General features: G+C 42.6%; 1 protein-coding gene across 4 annotated transcripts in view; it reads left to right on the top strand.

Annotated features, from left to right (window-relative positions):
- Window positions 1-17,640, top strand: part of LOC132378971 (microsomal triglyceride transfer protein large subunit-like) — a 104,876-nt gene extending 87,236 nt beyond the window's left edge. For all 4 annotated transcript variants that reach the window (XM_059946366.1, XM_059946368.1, XM_059946367.1 and 1 more), the window contains exons 15-18: window positions 4,652-4,882; window positions 9,432-9,556; window positions 12,712-12,882; window positions 15,435-17,640. In XM_059946366.1, coding sequence (XP_059802349.1) covers window positions 4,652-4,882; window positions 9,432-9,556; window positions 12,712-12,882; window positions 15,435-15,570 — 663 coding nt within the window. In that variant the 3' untranslated portion in view covers window positions 15,571-17,640. The remainder of the gene's footprint in view (window positions 1-4,651; window positions 4,883-9,431; window positions 9,557-12,711; window positions 12,883-15,434) is intronic.
- The last annotated feature ends 3,163 nt before the right edge of the window (window positions 17,641-20,803 follow it).

Here is a 20,803-nt window from a genome sequence, read left to right as displayed (position 1 = left end):
CTCATCTCCATTCTAAAAGGACAGACAACACTCTATTCTGAAGCTGTGTCCTCTGCTCTTAGACTCTCCCACCAGAGGATACATCCTTTCCACACCCACTCTATCAAGGCTTTCAACATTTGATAGGTTTCAATGAGGTCACCCCTCATTCTTCTGAATTCTTGTGAATATAGTCCCAGAGCCATCAAATGCTCTTCACATGACAAGCCATTCAGCCCTGGAATCATCTTTGTGAACTTCCTTTGAACCCTCTCTGGTTTCAGCACATTGTTTCTAAGACAAGGGACTCAAAAATGCTCATAATACTCAAAGTGAAGTCTCGCCAATGTTTTATAAAGCCAGAATCTTCATCTTAGTCCCTGGTTAGGCCCTGTCCCACTAGCAAGACAGACACATCAGAGGTGGTAGCACATTAAATCCAGATATCACAAAGTCTTTTGCTCTTCAGGTCAAACAAGTATAAGGAAACCTCCTGAATACCATCCTCCAATGAATATTGAAGGACAGTTTGAGAAAGCACTGTAAGTAACAAGTGGACCAATGAACTCTGTTAGGATTTTCTGTGTAGCTCAGTTGCACCATTTGTGACCAAGCTGAGTGAGTCCTTAAGTTCAAGTTTATCGTCACCTGACTGTACATATATACAACCCAATCTTCCCTTGGACCATGGTGCACCCCAAAACATATACCACACGCAGCACATAAAACAAATGTTACCATAAATAAATCAACAAAATATAATTCAATATGCATGTAGTATGCAGCATAGGTAAACAGTAAACAGTACAACAGACAGTAAACAGCTCGCTGTCCTAGTGACGAGACCTCGGTGGCAGCAGAATATTCTTTACTCTCACAGCCTGAGGGAAGAAGCTGTTACCCAGTCCTGATGCTCCTGTAGCTCCCTCCTGACGATAGTGGGTCAAAGGTGGGGATCCTCAACAGTATTTCAGACCCTTCATTTACAATGGTCCCAGTAAATGTCACAAGTAGTCAGGAGGAAGACTCTCATTAGTTTTTGCTATCATCTGTGGGGTCTTACGATCTGATGCCATACAGATACCGTACCACACAATGCTGCAGCCAGGCAGGACACGCTGGATGCTGCTCAAGTAGAACGTTGTTAGAATGGGAGCAGGAAGCCTTGCATGTCCCATTCTCCTCAGAATGTGTAGATGCTGCTGTGTCCTTTTGACAAATGGGGGTCCAGCTTAGACTGTCTATTATGTGCACACCAAGGAACTCTGTGATCTTCACTCTCTGCACAGCAGAGCAAGGGAGAGTAGTTGACCTGCGCCTTCCTGAAGTCCACAATCATCTTCTTGTCTTGTCTGCATTGAGACTCAGTTTGTTGTTCTCACACCATTTGAAAAGCCTCTCTATCTCCTCTCTGTATGCTGACTCATCATTGTTGCTGATAAGGCCAACCACTGTTGTACTATCAGTCAACTTGATGATGTGGTTTGAGCTGGATCTGGCAGTGCAGTCGTGAGTCAGTAGCATGAACACACAGCCCTAAGGGCACCAGAGCTCAGTGTGATGGAACGTGAGATGTCGCTGCCAACTCAGACTGACTGGGGTCTTCCCATCCAGACCCACGACCACTACCATTGAGAAGAACAAGAACAGCAGGTACCTGTGAACACCACCACTTGGAAATCCCCCCTCAAGTCACTCACTGAGCTAACTTGGAGACAGATTGCCGTTCCTTCAATGTCGCTGGGTCAACATCATGGAATTCCCTCCCTAACAGCACTGTGGGTGTACTTACACCTCAGGGACTGCAGCGGTTCAAGAAGGTAGCTCATCGCCACCTTCTTAAGGGCAACTAGGGATGGGCAATAAATGCTGGCTTAGCTGGCAACACCCACATCCCATAAATGAATAAATCAAAAAAAGTCCAAGATCCAGTTATGGAGGGGGCTGTTGAATCCCAATGAGGAAGATTTGCCAACCATCCTCTCGGGGATGATTGTGTGAAATGCCATGCTGAAGTTGATAAACAACATCCTGGCGTATGAGGCATCATTTTCGAAGTGGGACAGAATGGAGTGGAGGGCCAAGGCTATGGCATCATGAATGGACTGGTTCGACTGGTAGGCAAACCATGAAGGATCCAAAGTAGTTGGAAGGTAAGATTTTATATCATCCATTACCAGCCGCTCAAAGCACTTCATTATCATTGAAGTCAGTGCCACTGGGTGGCAATTATTTAGGCCAGCTACCATCACTCCCTTGGGCACAGGAATGATGAGGCTGGCTTGAAGTCTGCAGAGAGAGAGAGTGGACTGTTGCAAAGAGGTAGTAAAGATATGCATTAAGACTTCTATTAGCTGGGCTGCACAATCCTTCCGCACCTGACCACGTATGTTATCTGGTCCTGCAGCTTTGGGTTTACCCTGGATAAGGTCCTCCTCACCTCAGCTGCGGTCAGACTGGGAGCCTGTTCTCGGGGGGGGGGGGGGGGGAGAAGGGGCTTTCCTCTGCGTCAGATCATTCATTGCATCAAATCGAAGGCATTCAGCCTATCAGGAGGGGAGGCGTTATTGTTGTTGGTGCACAGGATGGACTTGTAATCTGTTATAGTTTGTATAACTTGCCACATGCGCCTCATGTCCCTGCTGTCACAAAGCTGTCTGTGAGTGCTCTTGCTTTGCCCTCCTGATGGCATGGGAGAGTAGGGCTCGTGCTGACCTTGAAGTCATCCGATCCCTCAATTTGAAGGCAACATCACGATCCCTAAGTATGACATGAACCTCTGCAGTCAGCCATCATTTCTGGTTTGCCCTTGCAGAGTGGTATTTAATCACGGTAACGTCCTCAATGTATTTTCCTATGTAGCCTGCCACCGATCTCACACATTCATCAATGTTGACATGATCATAGGTGGCCACCAGTAGTTTCAAAACTGTCTTGCAGTGCCTAGGTGGCACTCTCTGGCCAGGTCCTGAACTCCCTGTAAACTGGTTTGACGTGTATAACCAGGGATCTGTATGCAGGGAGTAGCAAAATGGATATGTGGTCTGAAACTTTGAGTATCTGAGGTAATGACAGGTGGCAGCCTTACAGGTTCCACAAACATCGGTTTTGAACAGGTCCTTCTTTTGAAGAACACGCCTCACGATGCTTCGGACACATCATCAGTGATGTAACCTGGGGTCATCAGGTGTTTCGGGTCTTTCAACATCAGACACCCTCACCCAGGCGACCCAGTCGTGGTTGATCAAGCCACAACTTGAGTTCAGGTAACTTGTGCTGCAGATCCCCATGGACTTCTTCATCCAGAGCCATCTTGAGGCTTTCTCTGCTGCCTCGGTAATGTGACTGATGGCTCTCTGCCTCCTTGTAACAGCAACGCCCAATGCGCTGAGTGCTCTGTAAAGAGAATGGTCAGAGAAGCACTGGCAGACCACTTCAGCAGGCATGGTCTAAGATATTCTCTCCTCTGGTTGTGTTGACATGCTAGTAAAACTTTGGTGGGACTGTTTTTAAGTTGGCATGATTGAAGTCACCAGCAACAATGAAGAAACCATTGGGGTGAGTGGCATTGAGGTTGCAGATTGTGTTGTAGAACTCCCGCAGCACTTCCCCAACACTAGTGCAGGGAGTGGTTGTAAACAGCATCAACCACAATGGCAGTGAACTCTTATCGTAGGTTAAAACCTCAATCTGCAGTCAACAGTGGGCCATTACTACCAAGGCATTCACACAACAGTTCTTATTGGCATAGTCATACAGACCTCCTCCATGGGTCTTAATGGAGATCATCACACTTCTGTCCGCCTGGAAGGAGATTAAGCCTTCTTGATGGATAGCGGAGTCTGGTGTTGGATCCTGGATCTACATTTCTGTCAGGACGATTATGCAGTTGTCCCTTACCTCCCGATGGTTCAAACACAGACTAAGGTAATCCAGTTTATTTTATAGCGATTGGAAGTACCTGCCACACTTCTGGTCTGTTAGTTAGTGAGTGAACAAAAATGAGCATATACTTACTGTGTTACCCATCTAGAACTGGAACTAGAACTAGGGGACATTGCCTCAAGGTGCAGGAGTGAAGATTTAGAACGGAGATGAGGAGAAACTGTTTTACCCAGAGAGTGGTGAATCTGTGGAATTCTCTGCCCAGGGAAGCAGTGAGGCTTCTTTATTAAATATATTTAAGATACAGTTAGATAGGTTTATACATAGTAAGGGAATTAAGGGTTATGGGGGAAAAGCAGGTAGATGGAGCTGATACAGACAGATCAGCCATGATCTTATTGAATGGTGGGGCAGGCTCAATGGGCCGAATGGCCTACTCCTGCTCCTATTTCTTATGTTCAGTCTATCTCTGCAGAAAAAAACACTAGTAGAAATAACCCTCTGACATCCCTCATGAAGACAGCATACTATCCCCCACTGAGGTCACCCACTTCTGAGCTAAAGAACTGTCAGGCAGCATGTGTGATGCTAAAATTAACCCCAGTGCTTCTGGAAAGGGATAGAATAAGTTCGTACAGAGCTGCCCCTCATAATTTCAGTTCAGTAATATATGGGATTAGCAATCTGCTTTTGGGAAGTTTCAATCTTGATTTGCTCTCACACACCTATTAACGTTATCATATTGGCATGCTTATTTATTGCACCTACATCTTCACATTTGAAATAGGTATCAATTGAAGCAAAAGGTCTGGACTCATTCTTCAAGCAAAGCTCAGCTCAGGCTGATGATGATGATGATGAAGTCATGGCCGGTATGTCAGTGATTCTCTTTGATGTCCAGTTCCCTCCCATTGTATTTTTCCAAGGATACAGTGATCTAATGGATAAGCTCTGGTCAGTCACTGAAGAGCCTGCAAGTATAATAAAAGGATCCATTTTACTGATTGACCATCGACAGGTAATGAACTCAGACACACCCTTGATATTACAAAATAGATATTATTAACCCATGTAACCAATATTTTCATTAATCTGGTTTGGTCAATCACAACAGTTGAAAAGGATTATCATTTTGCCACTTCTATTATAATTTTATGGGTTTGAAGTGAATTAATTTTGAATCAAGAGAATGCTGCAAGATCATAGGTTAACCAGTAAGCATAAGAACTCTGTTAAGTTATTGTTTTAAGGGTGGACACATTTCAAAACAAAAACAGTAGATTGGAATGTTAATATAATTTGAATCAGAAGATGGGAACATGTATATGGAGAGAGCAATCATAAACAGAGCAATGTTACAGATTATCTGTGAAGTAACAGCTGAAAACCTTGAACACGTACATCCTCTTTGCAAAGAACATAGATCAGTACAGCACAGGCCAGGCCCTTTGCCTCACAATGTTATGCTGAATTAATTAAACCAATCACCTCTAATTAATCTCCCTTGGCTACCTTGATTATAACTCTTCCCACCCTTTCTTCTGTAAAAATACTATTCCCTTTTCTCAATTCCTTCATCTCTTCCATATCTGTTCCTAGGATGAGGCTTTTCTTCCCAGGTCGTCAGAAATTCCTCAAAGAATGCGGTTTTCCTTCCTCCACCATTGATTCTGCCCTCACCCACATCTCCTCCATTTCCCAGACTTACACGCTCGCCCCATCTTCCCTCTGCTTTCACCGTGATAGAGTTCCTCTTGTCTTCACCTATGACTTCATGAGACTCAGGATCCAGCACATCATTCTCTGAAACTACCACCACCTTCAGTGGGTTCCTACCACCAAACACATCTTTACCATCTTCCCACTCTCCACAGGGATCGCTTCCTCCACAATTCCCTTGTCCATTCGGCTCTCCTCTCTAACCTTTCTCTCAGCAAGCAGCCAAAGTGCCACACCTGCCCATTCACCTCCTCCCTTACCGCTATTCAGGGCCCCAAACAGTCCCACCAGGTGAGGCAACACTTCACCTGTGAATGTGTTGGGGTCATGCTTTGTATCTGGTGCTCTCAATATGACCTCCACTACATTGATGAGTCCCACTGTAAATTGGAGGACCGCCTTGTCAAGCACTCTGCTCCATTGGCCGAAAGCAGAATTTCCCAGTGGCCAACCATTTTAATTCCTATCCCCTCTCCCTTCCTGACATGTCAGTCCTTGGCTTCCTCTTTTGCCACAATGGGGCCACTCACAGGGTGGAGGAGAAACACCTCATATTTCATCTGGGTAGCCTCCAATCTGATGGCACGAATATCCATTTCTCCTTCCTTTTACCTCTTCTCACCTGCTTGTCACTTCCCCTTATGTCTCCTCCTCCTTCCCTTTCTCCTATGGTCTACTTTCCTCTCCCATCAAATTCTTTCTTCTTTGGCCCTTTACCTTTCCCACTCATTTGGCTTCGCCTGTTGTCTTCCAGCTAGCCTCTTTCCCCTCCCACACCTTTTTTTAGTCTGGCATTTTCCCCCTTCCTTTCCAGTCCTGAAGAATTTGACCTGAAACATCAACTGTTTATTCATTTCCATAGATGCTGCTTGACTTGCTGAGTTCCTTTAGCGTTTTGTGTGTGTTGCTCTGGATTTCCTGCATCTGCAGTCTTTCTCATGTTTAGGAGATTGCTGAAGTATTACCGATTAAGGTGAAGTGAGATGAGAGTGTGAGATTAAAAAGAGAGAGATGTATTTATAAGCTGGCAAACAGTGTGTTAGTTAAATTGGCTTCAGCAGCTTCATTTATGATTTTTCTTCCCTTGTAAGATCAGAACTGAATGTTCTCTGATTATATAGTTGTTGACAACACGAGTGAATCTACAGATTCTGGAAATAAATAAAAACACAAAATGCTGGCATAACTCAGCAAGCCAGACAGCATCTATGGGAGGAGGTAGTGACGACGTTTTGGGCCGAAACCCTTCATCAGGAATTAAGGTTGTTGATTCTGTTTGAAGCTCCAGTGGATGAATCAGTTAAATTATGAGCAGGAGTAGGCCATTCACTGTCATAAGCTTTCCCTTCTTCTTACTAAAGACATGGCTGATCTGAACTTCATATTCATGTTTATCTGGGGTAACTTTTTATTCTCTTACTTTTCAAGTAGTTAGTTATCCCTTCCTTAAAAATACTCAAAGACTGCTTCCACCATTCTTTGAGAAAAAGCGTTCCAACCACTCATGACTCTCCAAGAGAAAAGAAGTCTCTCTGTCTCTGTCTTAAGTAGTTGATACTATTTTAGATTGTAAACACCTAGTAGGTTTAAATTCTTCTAGGTGAGCATATATTATCTCCAATCCACCTGGACAGCCCTAAGAACATTATATCTTTCGATCCCTTCGAACTCTTCTAAACTCCAGCAGTTATAACCAGATACGAGGTGATAAGTAACAAATAACATTCATACCTGAAAAATGAAAGGGAATTACAATCTCTGGCAAAGGAGAGTCTGAGTACCAAACTTTCATGTTTAGTGGGAAATTCCCCACTAGCGATGTTCTGAAGGCGACCTTTGATCAGAGTTCATCTCGAGCAACCTTGTTAATAGTGTGGTTACAAGTGGTTGCATGTTCTGCATTCAGTAACTCATCTCCTGATGTTTGAAATCTTGTCCATCTTCTACAAGACAGGAGTGTGAAGGAATTCTTTCTACTTGTTTTGATGAATGCAGCTCCAATATTTAAGAAACTCAACACAACCAAGGTCAAAGCATCTCATTGATTGGTTCCTCTCATTCTCATTGATTGATTGATTCCTCTTCCCACCCTGTCTCTTGCAAAAATGCTATCCCTTTCTCACAATTCCGCCGTCTCCGCCGCGTCTGCTCTCAGGATGAGGCTTTTCACTCCAGGACGAAGGAGATGTCTTCCTTTTTTAAACAAAGCGACTTCCCTTCTTCCACCATCAACTGTGCTCTCAAACGCATCTCTCCCATTTCCTGCACATCTGCCCTCACCCCATCCGCCCGCCACCCCACTCGGGATAGGGTTCCCTTGTCCTCATCTACCACCCCACCCGCCTCCAGGTCCAACGTATAATTCTCCTTAACTTCCGCCACCTCCAATGAGATCCCTCTACCAAGCACATCTTTCCCTCCCCCACTCTTTCTGCTTTCCACTCGTCCCTCCCATCCCTTCCCACCGATCTCCCTCCTGACACTTATCCTTGTAAGCGGAACAAGTGCTACACCTGTCCTTACACTTCCTCCCTCACCAACATTCAGAGTCCCAGACAGTCCTTCCAGGTGAGGCGACACTTCACCTGTGAGTCGGCTGGTGTGGTATACTGCGTCCGGTGCTCCCGGTGTGGCCTTTTATATATTAGTGAGACCCGACGCAGACTGGGAGTCCGTTTTGCTGAACACCTACGCTCGGTCCGCCAGTGAAAGCAGGATCTCCCAGTGGCCACACATTTTAATTCCACGTCCCATTCCCATTCTGATATGTCTATCCATGGCCTCCTCTACTGTCAAAATGAATCCAAACTCAGGTTGGAGGAACAACACCTTATATACCGGCTGGGTAGCCTCCAACCTGATGGCATGAACATTGACTTCTCTAACTTCTGTTAATGCCCCTCCTCCCCTTCTTACCCCATCCCTGACATATTTAGTTGTTTGCCTGTACTCCACCTCCCTCTGGTGCTTCCCCCCTCCCCCTTTCTCCTGAGGCTTCCTGTCCCATGATCCTTTTCCTTCGTCTGCTCTGTATCACTTTCGCCAATCACCTTTCCAGCTCTTAGCTTCATCTCACCCCCTCCAGTCTTCTCCTATCATTTCGCACTTCCCCCTCCCCCCACTACTTTCAAATCTCTTACTATCTTTCCTTTCAGTTAGTCCTGACGAAGGGTCTCGGCCCGAAACGTCGACAGTGCTTCTCCTTATAGATGCTGTGTTCCACCAGCATTTTGTGTGTGTTCATTGATTGGCATACTATCTGCTGCCCTAAACATTCAATCCTTCCACCACTGGTGAACCAAGGCAGCATCTACAAAACGCATTGTATTTACTCATCCAGCCTACTCCTACTACATCTGACAAGCCCTTGATCTCTATCACCATACAGGACAAGGCCAGTAGGCACGTGCAACATCATCACTTGCAGATTCTCCTCCAATCTGCACATAATCTTGCCTTAAAAAAGGAACTATTCTTTCACTGTTACCAGGTCTTAAAATCTGGAATGCCTTATCAAACAGCACAGAAAAACTGCAGATATTTAGAAAGCTGGCTTACTGCTACCTGTTCAAAGACAATTCTGAAAAGAAAGCTTGTCTTCCCAAGAAATTAATTTTTAAAAAATAGCTGTGGCTTCATTAAAATGTGAAATATTAAAAATATGTCAGTGATGTGTGAAATTAAACACAGCTGGAAAGTAAGAATAACAATATTCACCATGTACCCTTTAAATACAGTTTTGAGATGATTAAGTGGCACATAACACATACTTCCACTGCTCTTGGCGATGATCAAAAACAAATTACTTTTTCACAGTCTCATAGCATCCAATTTCCTCTTTCCTGCAGGCATTCATGTTGCAGTCGGGCCTTCTAGCAAATGCTGAATTTGAAGGGGGGCTTGGAATTGATGTTTCAGGCACTATTGAGCTCAGTTTATGGAGTCAAAAGTGTAAAACCAACATCAAAAGCAGGTATGGAAGTTAACATACTGAAATCAGATATTTGAGTTTCTTTCTTTAGTAATAAGGCGCCGACATAGCTTACTAAATACTTCTGATGTGACAGTGGTACCTCTCTTGATTTCCTGTTCTATTAGTTTCCTTTCATAAGTACAGTACTTATATTTTCTTAGAAATCAGCACGATTTCAAGTTGTTAAGTTCTAATTAGTTACATGAATTCTTGGAACTTCCTTCATCTGAGAGCAAATGTATTAGCAGAGGTACTTAATGAATACTTTATTTCAGTATTCACTATGGAAAAAGATGGTGATTGTAGTGATGACTTGCAGTGGACTGAAAAGCTTGAGCATGTAGATATTAAGAAAGAGGATGTGCTGGATCTTTTGGAGAGTATCAAGTTGGATAAGTCGCCCGGACCAGATGAGGTGTACCCCAGGCTACTATGGGAGGTGAGGGAGGAGAATGCTGAGCCTCTGGTGATGATCTTCACATCATCAATAGGGACAGGAGAGGTTCTGGAGGATTGGAGGGTTGCGGATGTTGTTCCCTTATTCAAGAAAGTGAGTAAGGACAGCCCAGGAAATTATAGGCCAGTGAGTCTTACTTCAGTGGTTGATAAGTTGATGGAGAAGATCCTGAGAGGCAGGATTTATGAACATATGGAGAGGTATAATATGATTAGGAATAGTCAGCATGGCTTTGTCAAGGGCAGGTCATGCTTTATGAGCCTGATTGAATTTTTTGAGGATGTGACTAAACACATTGATGAAGGAAGAGCAGTATATGTAGTGTATATGGATTTCAGCAAGGCACTTGATAAGGTACCCCATGCAAGGCTTATTGAGAAAGTAAGGAGGCATGGGATCCAAGGGGGCATTGCTTTGTGGACCCAGAACTGGCTTGCCCACAGAAGGCAAAGAGTGGTTGTAGACGGGTCATATTCTGCATGGAGGTCAGTGACCAGTGGTTTGCCTCAGGGATCTGTTCTAGGACCCTTACTCTTCATGATATTTATAAATGACCTAGATGAAGAAGTGGAGGGATGGGTTAGTAAGTCTGCTGATGACACAAAGGTTGAGGGTGTTGTGGATAGTGTGGAGAACTGTCAGAGGTTACAGCGGGACATTGATAGGATGCAAAACTGGGCTGAGAAATGACAGATGGAGTTCAACCCAGATAAGTGTGAAGTGATTAATTTAGGTAGATCAAATATGATGACAGAATACAGTATTAATGGTAAGTCTCTTGGCAGTGTGGAGGATCAGAGGGATCTTGGGGTCCGAGTCCATAGGACGCTCAAAGCAGCTGCGTAGGTTGACTGTGTGGTTAAAAAGGAATATGGTGTATAGTCCTTCATCAATTGTAGAACTAAATTTAGGAGCAGGGAAGTAATGTTGCAGATATATAGGATACTGGTCAGACCCCACTTGGAGCACTGTGCTCAGTTCTGGTTGCCTCACTGCAGGAAGGATGTGGAAACCATAGAAAGGCTGCAGAGGAGACCTACAAGGATGTTGCCTGGATTGGGGAGCGTGCCTTATGAGACTAGGTTGAGTGAACTCGGCCTTTTCTCCTTGGAGCGACGGAGGATGAGAGGTGACCTGATACAGCTGTATAACTCATCTCCTTCTATCTTAGGCACAACCTTATCAATCACCCCTGCTGTGGACACTTTCTGGAAGTCCAAGATTCATATGCTCCATGACCGCTGGTCTAAGTGTATAAATGTAGGAGGGGACTATGTTGAAAAATAAATGTGCTAGGTTTTCTAAAATTGACTCCTAGTTTAGGCCACGAACTTATCAATCACCCCTCATATATTTTGCCATTCACTGTCTCTCTCCTTCTCTATCTCTCAACATTCTCAGTTTGTTCCCCCCTCTCTTCTGCTCCTCTCTGTTTTCCCAATCACTCATTTTTCTCTGTCTTTGCACCTTGCTCAGCCACACTAATTTTATATTCTGACTGCCTCTCCCCATTTAATTCTTTGCCCCTATAGCTCTCTCACTACATCCCTCTATATTTATCAATTTTGGCCAGTCATTCACTGTAGCTATAGCCTACTTGAGGTTCTCGTTATCTTTCTCGCTATGTGCCCTTCCACCTATTTCTGCATCTTTGGCAAACAATTCAGAAACAAAATTTTTGCTTTCATTGTCCCTGTAAGATGGCGGAGAGGAAAGCCTTCCCTTAATGGGAATTGCTTATTTTCATTGCCTTACCTCTGTTTTTTTTCCAAACTAATTCCACCATCTGTTCTAAGGAATCACGATCAAGGCTCCTGCATGATAATTAGCCACTAGGTGGAGACTTTGGATGGTTACCGTTTCAATGTCTCAGCTTGAGTCAGCTTCTCCCAAAAAAGGTGTAAGGAGGCAGACACTTTGTAATAAAGTTAGATTTTAAAAAGAGCTTGTATTAGTTCTTTGAAATACCAGTAAACATGTTTTTTTTCTGATTTCAGCATAAAATTCCTTCTTTGAAGCAAAAGGAATTTTATTTTCAGTGAGAGTTTGCATTGCACTCCCAATCCACAGACTGTTGTCAATGACCTTGTTTGTTTGTCTGCATTTACTCTTGTAAATTGATATGACAACAATTCAAGTTACATTTTTCTGGTGTTGTCTCTCAGTAAAGGTATGTAGGTTTTGCCCTCTAGCATACCAATGGGATTCTTTAAGTTTACTTCTCAAGCCACAGCACATTTAATTGTCGCTGAGGATTCAAGGCTTTTTCCCCAGCTAATGAAGTTTTTAGGAAGTGGATTGGGATCAGATATATAATTTACCAATGTATTTCCCAGAAACTTGATCAGACAAAATCTGATCTAGAGCCACATAAAAAATGTTAGTGTGGGTAAGTGTCAATAGTATCATAAAAAAGTTAGGGATGCCATGAGTGTTATTCCTCATCCGGTATTTCTTCATATCCACTGTCTGAGTAGTCTGTGTTTAACCAGTCTGTTGGTATATAGTACAATAGGTGTCTACAGTGCTAATGAAATTAAGCTGTAAAATGCTGGGAATTAGTTTTAAGATCTTTAAAATTTCCCTGATCCAAAATGGAGGGGTGATCAATTGACTGGAAACAGTGTAAAGGCCTATCTATTGCTTGATTAGACCTTTAAGTAATGCCATGTATAATACTTTTCCATTTAATCTGCAGAGGGGCACTGGTGATTAATTCTATAATCAGAGTCGACACCACTTCTCTTCAAATAGGAGTGAAAAACAATTATGAGGCAACAGCTTCTTTGGATTTCATCAGCTCTGTTGAATTTATAGATTACCCCATTCCTGTTTGCCTTCAACTGTTAAATGGGCCATTCAAATACAGGTAAATCTTCCTTCAGTCCATTCTCCTATATTTTACCCCTTAGTTTCTGCTATAAAGCTTGTTCCACTATCACCTACAAAAGAGTCCTAATGCTCTATAACCAAGCTATTTGCAGGCTGTTAACTTTTCTTTGGTATTATGTAATTTGAATTTCCCCAATTCAATCATGATTGAAATTATTAAGAGATCACTTCAGCTCACTCTGGGAATTTAATTGGGCATTTACAGGCATGAATCTTTGATATTTTGGTATAATCCTTTTGGAACATTGCACTGTAAATTTGTTTGGGATGGCCGTCCAATCCAGTGCTCATCTCACCCTATTAACCGTGCCACCCATGGTATGGTGGCATACTGGTTAGCACATCACTTTACAGTACCAGCAACCCAGGTTCAATTCCCACCACTACCTGTAAAAGGTTTCTATGTTGTTCCCATGACAGCAGGGTTTCTCTGGGTGCTCTCATTACCTCGCACAGTCCAAAAGCATACCAGTTGGTAGGTTAATCGGTCATTATAAATTGTCCTGTGATTAGGCTAGGATTAAAGTGGAGAATTTCTGGGCAGCACAGCTCGAAGGGCTGGAAAGGCCTACTCTGCGCTGTCAATCAATTAAAACCTGATCTCCCTATTATGAGCTTACAGATCCAATCCCAATCCTTCTCAACACTTTTCCCAACACTGTACCCTACCCCCTTCGCATAACAGTAAATCCCAGCCTCCTAATCGCCCAGTAAATGCTCCCTCACCATCGCTACCCCTCCCTCTCAAATACTGATTCACGATGAATTTCTGCCCACTTGTTTGCCATGGCACAGTCGGCTGATTATGCATACGGTCACCAAGTTTACCAGTCTTTCCGCAGCACTTTCATAACTGTTCTGCTGTGCCTAGCCTGCAAGTTTGTTAGGGTACATCAGAATTTTGAGACAATAATGTTTTGTGAATAAATCAGGGAATTTGGTGTTGAACTAAGAAACACCTGCATGAATTTTTGGTACTGAACCTATTTTTTTTTATGGAGGGACATGCTGCATAGTTTCTGTACAGAATGATATGTAGACAATTCCATTTTCTGGCTAATAATTGGTAGCTATTGTTTTGACCTTTTAAAAAAAATAATTTGCCATTTTCCCAATTATCATAATCTTTCAAGGCATGTAGCAGGCAATTATTTTTGAAGTGGAGAGCGCTGTTATAAATTGGAAGAAGACAAAAAATAATTTGCTCTTACTAAGAACCCACAAGTATGAACTACTGTTGAAATGAATTACTGGTCAAGTTCTAAATGTCATTGTTGGTTGATGTATAAATATTGTTGAAAGTATACAGTAAATTCATATCTTTTTCAATCAGCTGAGCAAACAGATCAATTCTGTGACTGTGACAGTAATTCTGTGACTGGGGCTACGTCCACACTACACTGGATAAATCCGTAACCAAAGCTTTTTCTCTTCATTTTTACCCTCCGTCCAAACTAAAATGGTGTTTTCGTCCCCCGAAACCGAAGCTTTTCGGAAACGCTCTCCAGGTTGTGTAATTTTGAAAACGCTGCTTAGGCAGATCAATGTGGATGGGGTAACCAGAGAAATCTGAAAGTGCTGTCAGACAGCAGCACGCTATTTCATTGTTTTCCTGAACGCAATTTCAGAACAGACAGCAATGAGACTGAAGTCAGAAGAGTTAGAAATGTACTCACCAAATACTTTGACCCATAACTTACTGAATAAATAAGTATACTCACTTTGCCCTGTTTTTTGTCCTTGCTCGTATGAAGGTGGTTTACCTTTTTATGCAAGTACTTCTCTGACAATAGATGTGTAACAGCCTAATGTAACATTGTATGGAAATACAAGATAACACTGATGTGACATGTTTTATACATTTAACAAGGGGCTTTATTAATGCAACAGAGTTCATCAGTTTTTCAGTGTTCATCGTCAGCTGGGTCATATTGTCCGTGAACACCCTGTCGGTTGCCTCCATACGCTCCAGTATTCGTTTTTTTTTAGTTTTAAGTCCTCCTGCACGAGGGCCAACAGCTGCCTGTCGTTTAAGTTTTTCTAGTCTGTAACTGAACAAACACATACTGTCTTTCACAGCGAGATTCGACAACAAACATGTTTGTTTTTGGTAGATGCGTCCTGCGCATGCGGAGTAAGAGGAGATTCGCCGAAATATCCATTTCAATGTGGACAGAGATATTTTTTAAAATGCCTAGTGTGGACGCCTATCTTTTTTACACAAAACCAGTGTTTTCAAAATTATCCGGTCTAGTATGGACGTAGCCTGGGTTTCTCACGGTACAATACTGGAATGTCAGTCTGGATTATAGGTTTTATGATGAAATTGGGTGCTAATTGACTCAATACGTGAACTCTCAACTATGAATACTTACGCTCCGAGGAGCTAATGTCAAGCACATCAAACTTTTCTCTCTATAAGACTGACACATTAGGAATGAATATGATGAAATAACTATTATTTTGAAAATTATTCATGTGCAGTTCAAATAAATTTTTGAAGTTAGTCTTAAATTGTCTTGTTTTCAGAGAGGAGATTACGATCTACAAATCATTGCAAGAGCAGGTAGCATTTATCAAGAGGAAGAAGAGAACAAGGACTACTCAGGAAGCTGAGTTACCTCTTCATCAAGCCAATTCAGAAATGTGTAAAAAGCTGTTCTAGGTTTCATCTGGGTGCTGAATTGGTTTGGCACTATTGCTTAATGTAAGAGTAAACTTAGCTGGGTGGAATATTTCCGGTGAATTGTTCCTTCCTCTTTGCTATTCCATAAACCCACTTAGACATGGTTCTAAAGTTGACAGTGTTAACTGTTCTTTGCCAGGTTCTTAACCAATCCTCTGGATATGATCAGTATTCTTAACTTTTGCATTTGATTTAAAAGGAAAGTGCATATATGAAAATCAGTAAATGTCCTGGGATTTTGATCACAATCCTGCAGATTGAAGTATGCAGTGTTAAAAGTCACTCTTCAATTTGATGCATCAGTTAATCTTTCAAAGCAAGTAAATAGCATTTCATATAATTTCATCGGATCCCTGCCAATCCCTGACTTATGTCTCAATTTTTTTTGCCTCTTACCCAGTATTTTTTCTTCTTATTTTAATCATCTTATCACTCCCATGTGTTTATTAATTGCGAGGTCAGAGCAACAGGGCTTGACTAAACTGCTTTATTTATATGAAGCAATTAAGAGATTGTTGAAATAGTAGTGGGTGTTTCAAAGCAAATAAGGTGTCAGTTAGTTGAAAAGGCAAATTGAATTATCCAACTACCCACAGTCTCAATAATTGGTTAATTTGGTTCCCATTCTAACTTTGAATTCAATTTATTTAAATTAAAGCCTATTGTGAGGGCTTGTTAACTACAGTTCATATGGAGGATGATACAAATGGAAAATGAATGAGAAAAGGGAAGCTAATTGGAACTGTGATGTATAAAACCCAGCAGTTGCTGGAAATTTTTTAATTAAAAAACATATTGATGGTAAGGCAAAATTAGATAGAGAAAATCTGAGGTAACAATGGAGGTTGATGGACTTCCATTAGAATTGGGCAGGTTTGATACAAGCTGGCATCACTAATTGTTGAAATCTAAAAATTACCCAGTAGGTAAGGTAATATATATGGAGGGAGAAAATGATGTTAATGTGTCAGCTCAATGAGCCTTAATCAGACATTATTCACTAGAATTTTCTTGTCATTTTCATCTATTTATAACATTAGCTCTTCTCATCACCACCCTAACTCTGAAATTTTCTTTGTTCTCTCCTTCCTTTCTCTGCAACTCCTACCTTTTCCCAGTTCCGGTGAAAAGCTTTGAACTGAAATGCTAACTTTGCACTTCTGAGGTGCTGAGATTTTCCAGTATTTTCTGCTTTTACGTGATATCTGATTTATTATAACAGAAATCGTTTATTTCTGTGTTCTTGATTAAAATGTAAACCAACAAACTGAAGGCTACTAATAACTATTGAATGTGTTAATCTGAAACAATATGTAATGGAGTATTCGGCAGATAAATTAGAATGTTCTTGGGCAGTCCCTCGGGATTCAGGATGATTTACTTTGCTTTCTAGGTGTTAAGGTGGCTATGGAAGATGGGGTAGGAAGTGGATGACTGGGTGGGTACCCAGCTGATGTACCTCTGCTGCCTATAGTGAGCTTCTGTGCACTCAATGCAAAGGCTCAAGGAATTCAGCACCATTCCAAGTACTTCTTTTTGAGCTACCTAGGATTCAGTGAGGCTATTATAGTTTCAAAGAAGCTTTGAACACTTCCTTGAATTGTTTCCTCCTAGATAAAGAAATGGATGAATGAAAACTGGAGAGCTATTTGAGGGGGAAGGGTAGATTGATCTTGGAGTAGGTTAAAAGGTTGGCACAACATTGTGGGCCAAAGGGCACATATAGAGTGGTCCTGTTCTGTCTGCTTGGTAATCTCCTGCCATAGCAGAGTTCACAATGGAATGCAACACCTGCTGGGAGGAGCTCAGCAGGCCAAGCAGCATCCATGGAAAAGAGTATCATTGACATTTCAGGTCAAAACTCACCGGCAGGACTAGAATGTCTGTTTTGGGAGTCTGATGTCAGGCACATGAATGACGTGAAAAGCTCGAAGCTAACTGTGGCCAAGCGTTAAGACAATGTAAGGACTATGGGATTTACAGTCAACACCCACGATACGGAAGGTCTCTAACAACCTGCCTCCCACTGCACTCCTCTCACAATAAAGATTCATATGATGACTGGAAATCTCAGATCAGTGTCCCTCTCTGTTGTGAAAACAGACATTGATGATTACGTTCACTACTGCTTTCTGTTTACCAGCACAGAGTTTGACCAGTTGAAGAAAAGGGCATTGGAAGACTGACCTCAGGCCCAGCACAAAAATCATGGTTGACCATACAGAAAGGATCCCTATCTCTCTGAGACATGGATAACTAAGAGCCAATGGTATCTTCGGTAAATCCATCAAAATTACTGGAAGGATAAGCAACCCAATATTAACATCCTCTCCCAGGGTTACATCTCCAACATCAAATACAACACCATTGACCAGCAAACTCTGAGGGGGCGAAAACATGAAAGATTTTTTATTTGTAAATTTAGGTTCTAAGGTCTATAATCAATTGGATGACACTCAGAACTATGATGTAGATATTCTGATTGATATGCTTCATTTTTGATGGCTCTGGGCCTGTACTCTCTGGAATTAAGAGTCATAGAGAAGTACAGCATAGTACCTGGCCCATCTTGTCCATAACAAAACCATTTAAACCGTGTACTCCTGTTGACCTGCACTAGGACCACAGCCCTCCATATCCCTACCATCTATGTACCTATCCAAACTTCTCTTAAACATTGAAATCAAGCTTGCATGCACCAGTTGTGCTAGCAGCTCATTCTACACTCACAACTCTCTGAGTGAAAAAGTTTTCCCTCATGTTCCCTTTAAATTTCTCACCTTTCACCCATAACCCATGATCTCTGGTTGTGGTCCCACCCAATCTTAGGAAAAATCCTGCTTGTGTTTACCGTATCTATACCCCTCAGAATTTTGTACATCTCTATCTACTCTCCTCTCAATCTTCTACGTTTTATAGAACATAGAATAATACAGCACATTACAGGCCCTTCGGCCCACAATGTTGTGCCGACCCTCAAACCCTGCCTCCCATATAACCCCCCACCTTAAATTCCTCCATATACCTGTCTAGTAGTCCCTTAAACTTCACTAGTGTATCTGCCTCCACCACTGACTCAGGCAGTGCATTCCATGCACCAACCACTCTCTGAGTGAAAAACCTTCCTCTAATATCCCCCTTGAACTTCCCAACCCTTACCTTAAAGTCATGTCCTCTTGTACTGAGCAGTGGTGCCCTGGGGAAGAGGCACTGGCTGTCCACTCTAACTTTTCCTCTTAATATCTTGTACACCTCTATCATGTCTCCTCTCAGCCTCCTTCTCTGCAAAGAGTAAAGCCCTAGCTCCCTTAATCTCTAATAATAATCTATACTCTCTAAACCAGGCAACAACCTGGTAAATCTCCTCTGTACCTTTTCCAATCCTTCCGCATCCTTCCTATACTGAGGCGACCAGAACTGGACACAGTACTCCAAATATGGCCTAACTAGAGTTTTATAGAGCTGCATCATTACATCGTGTCTCTTGTTATGAACCCCGTAACTGGGTCACTTACCAGCAAAGATAGAGAGGTCTGTTGAAGTCTGAAGGTACTATTTTTAACAGTATTTATTGATAAAGGGGCACAAAAAAAAGATCAATGCAAACATACAGATAATTTATGTCGTCAATACTAAATCTAAAAGCACGGGTATAATAATAATCAATAAGAAATAGCTCTATCGTTGTCTAGGGGATAATGTATTGTCCGATGGAAATATAAAAGTCACTGTTAGTTCGTTCAAGCTGCAGCGTTTTGGGTTTGAGAGAGAGATGGGTTAAACTTGCCCAGTTCTTTTATGATGCCAATCCTTCAAGTCTTTTGGGAGTTGGTTTCCCCGTTGTTAGTTAAAAGCCAGTCTCCCGTGGTAAAAGCCACCGGTTCCAGGGCAAATGGAACTGAACGCACGTGGACTCCTCCCTACCGGCTTCCGCTATTACGGGATTGCTAGCGTTCCTCCTGGTGCATCTGAGGGGCTGTGCCCACAGACCCTCTTTTATCCTGACTCACAGGGTCTCAGATGTCAATCAGGTTGGGATGATGCAATCCTTCCACCAACCCCCCTCCCCCGGTTCATTGCCTGAGGGGGCTTCGACGAATCGTACCGCATTCAATACACAATTCCGTCTCCAAAAGACAATGACCTGTTCCGTGGCTTTTTATCTCGGAGGCCCAGGAAACATTCCAACATTGAGGAATCTGTGTGTCTCTCTCTCATTTCCTGGGTCTCCTGACTCGAATCAATAGCGATCCTGCGATTCTCAAAAAGGAGGGGGCCACGGGCGTAACACTCTTAAACTCTATCCCTCGATTTATGAAAGCTGACACCCCATAAGCTTTCTTACCTACCCTATCTACCTGTGAGGCAACTTTCAGGGATCTGTGGACATGTACCCCCAGATCCCTCTGCTCCTCCACACTACTAAGTATCCTGCCATTTACTTTGTCCTCTGCCTTGGAGTTTGTCCTTCTAAAGTGTACCACCTCAACTTCTCCGGGTTGAACTCCATCTGCCACTTCTCAGCCCACTTCTGCATCCTATCAATGTCTCTCTGCAATCTTCAACAATCCTCTACACTATCTACACCACCACCAACCTTTGTGTTGTCTGCAAACTTGCCAACCCACCCTTCTACACCCACATCCAGGTCGTTAATAAAAATCACAAAATGTAGAGGTCCCAGATCAGATCCTTGTGGGACACCACTAGTCACAACCCTCCAATCTGAATGTACTCCCTCCACCATGACCCTCTGCCTTCTGCAGGCAAGCCAATTCTGAATCCACTTGGCCAAACTTCCCTTGATCCCATGCCTTCCGACTTTCTAAATAAGCTTACCATGTGGAACCTTGTCAAATGCCTTACTAAAATTCATATAGATCACATCCACTGCACTACCCTCATCTATATGCCTGGTCACCTCCTCAAAGAACTCTATCAGGCTTGTTAGACACGATCTGCCCTTCACAAAGCCATGCTGACCCTGATCAGACCATGATGCTCTAAATGACCATTGATCCTATCTCTAAGAATCTTTTCCAACAGCTTTCCCACCATAGACGTAAGGCTTATTGGTCTATAATTACCTGGACTATCCCTACTACCTTTTTTGAACAAGGGGACAACTTTCGGCTTCCTCCAATCCTCTGGTACCATTCCCGTGAACAACGAGGACATAAAGATCCTAGCCAGAGGCTCAGCAATCTCTTCC

This window comes from Hypanus sabinus, chromosome 21, assembly GCF_030144855.1.
Source record: "Hypanus sabinus isolate sHypSab1 chromosome 21, sHypSab1.hap1, whole genome shotgun sequence".
NCBI lineage: Eukaryota > Metazoa > Chordata > Chondrichthyes > Myliobatiformes > Dasyatidae > Hypanus > Hypanus sabinus.
This window is presented reverse-complemented; position numbering and strand designations above follow the sequence as displayed.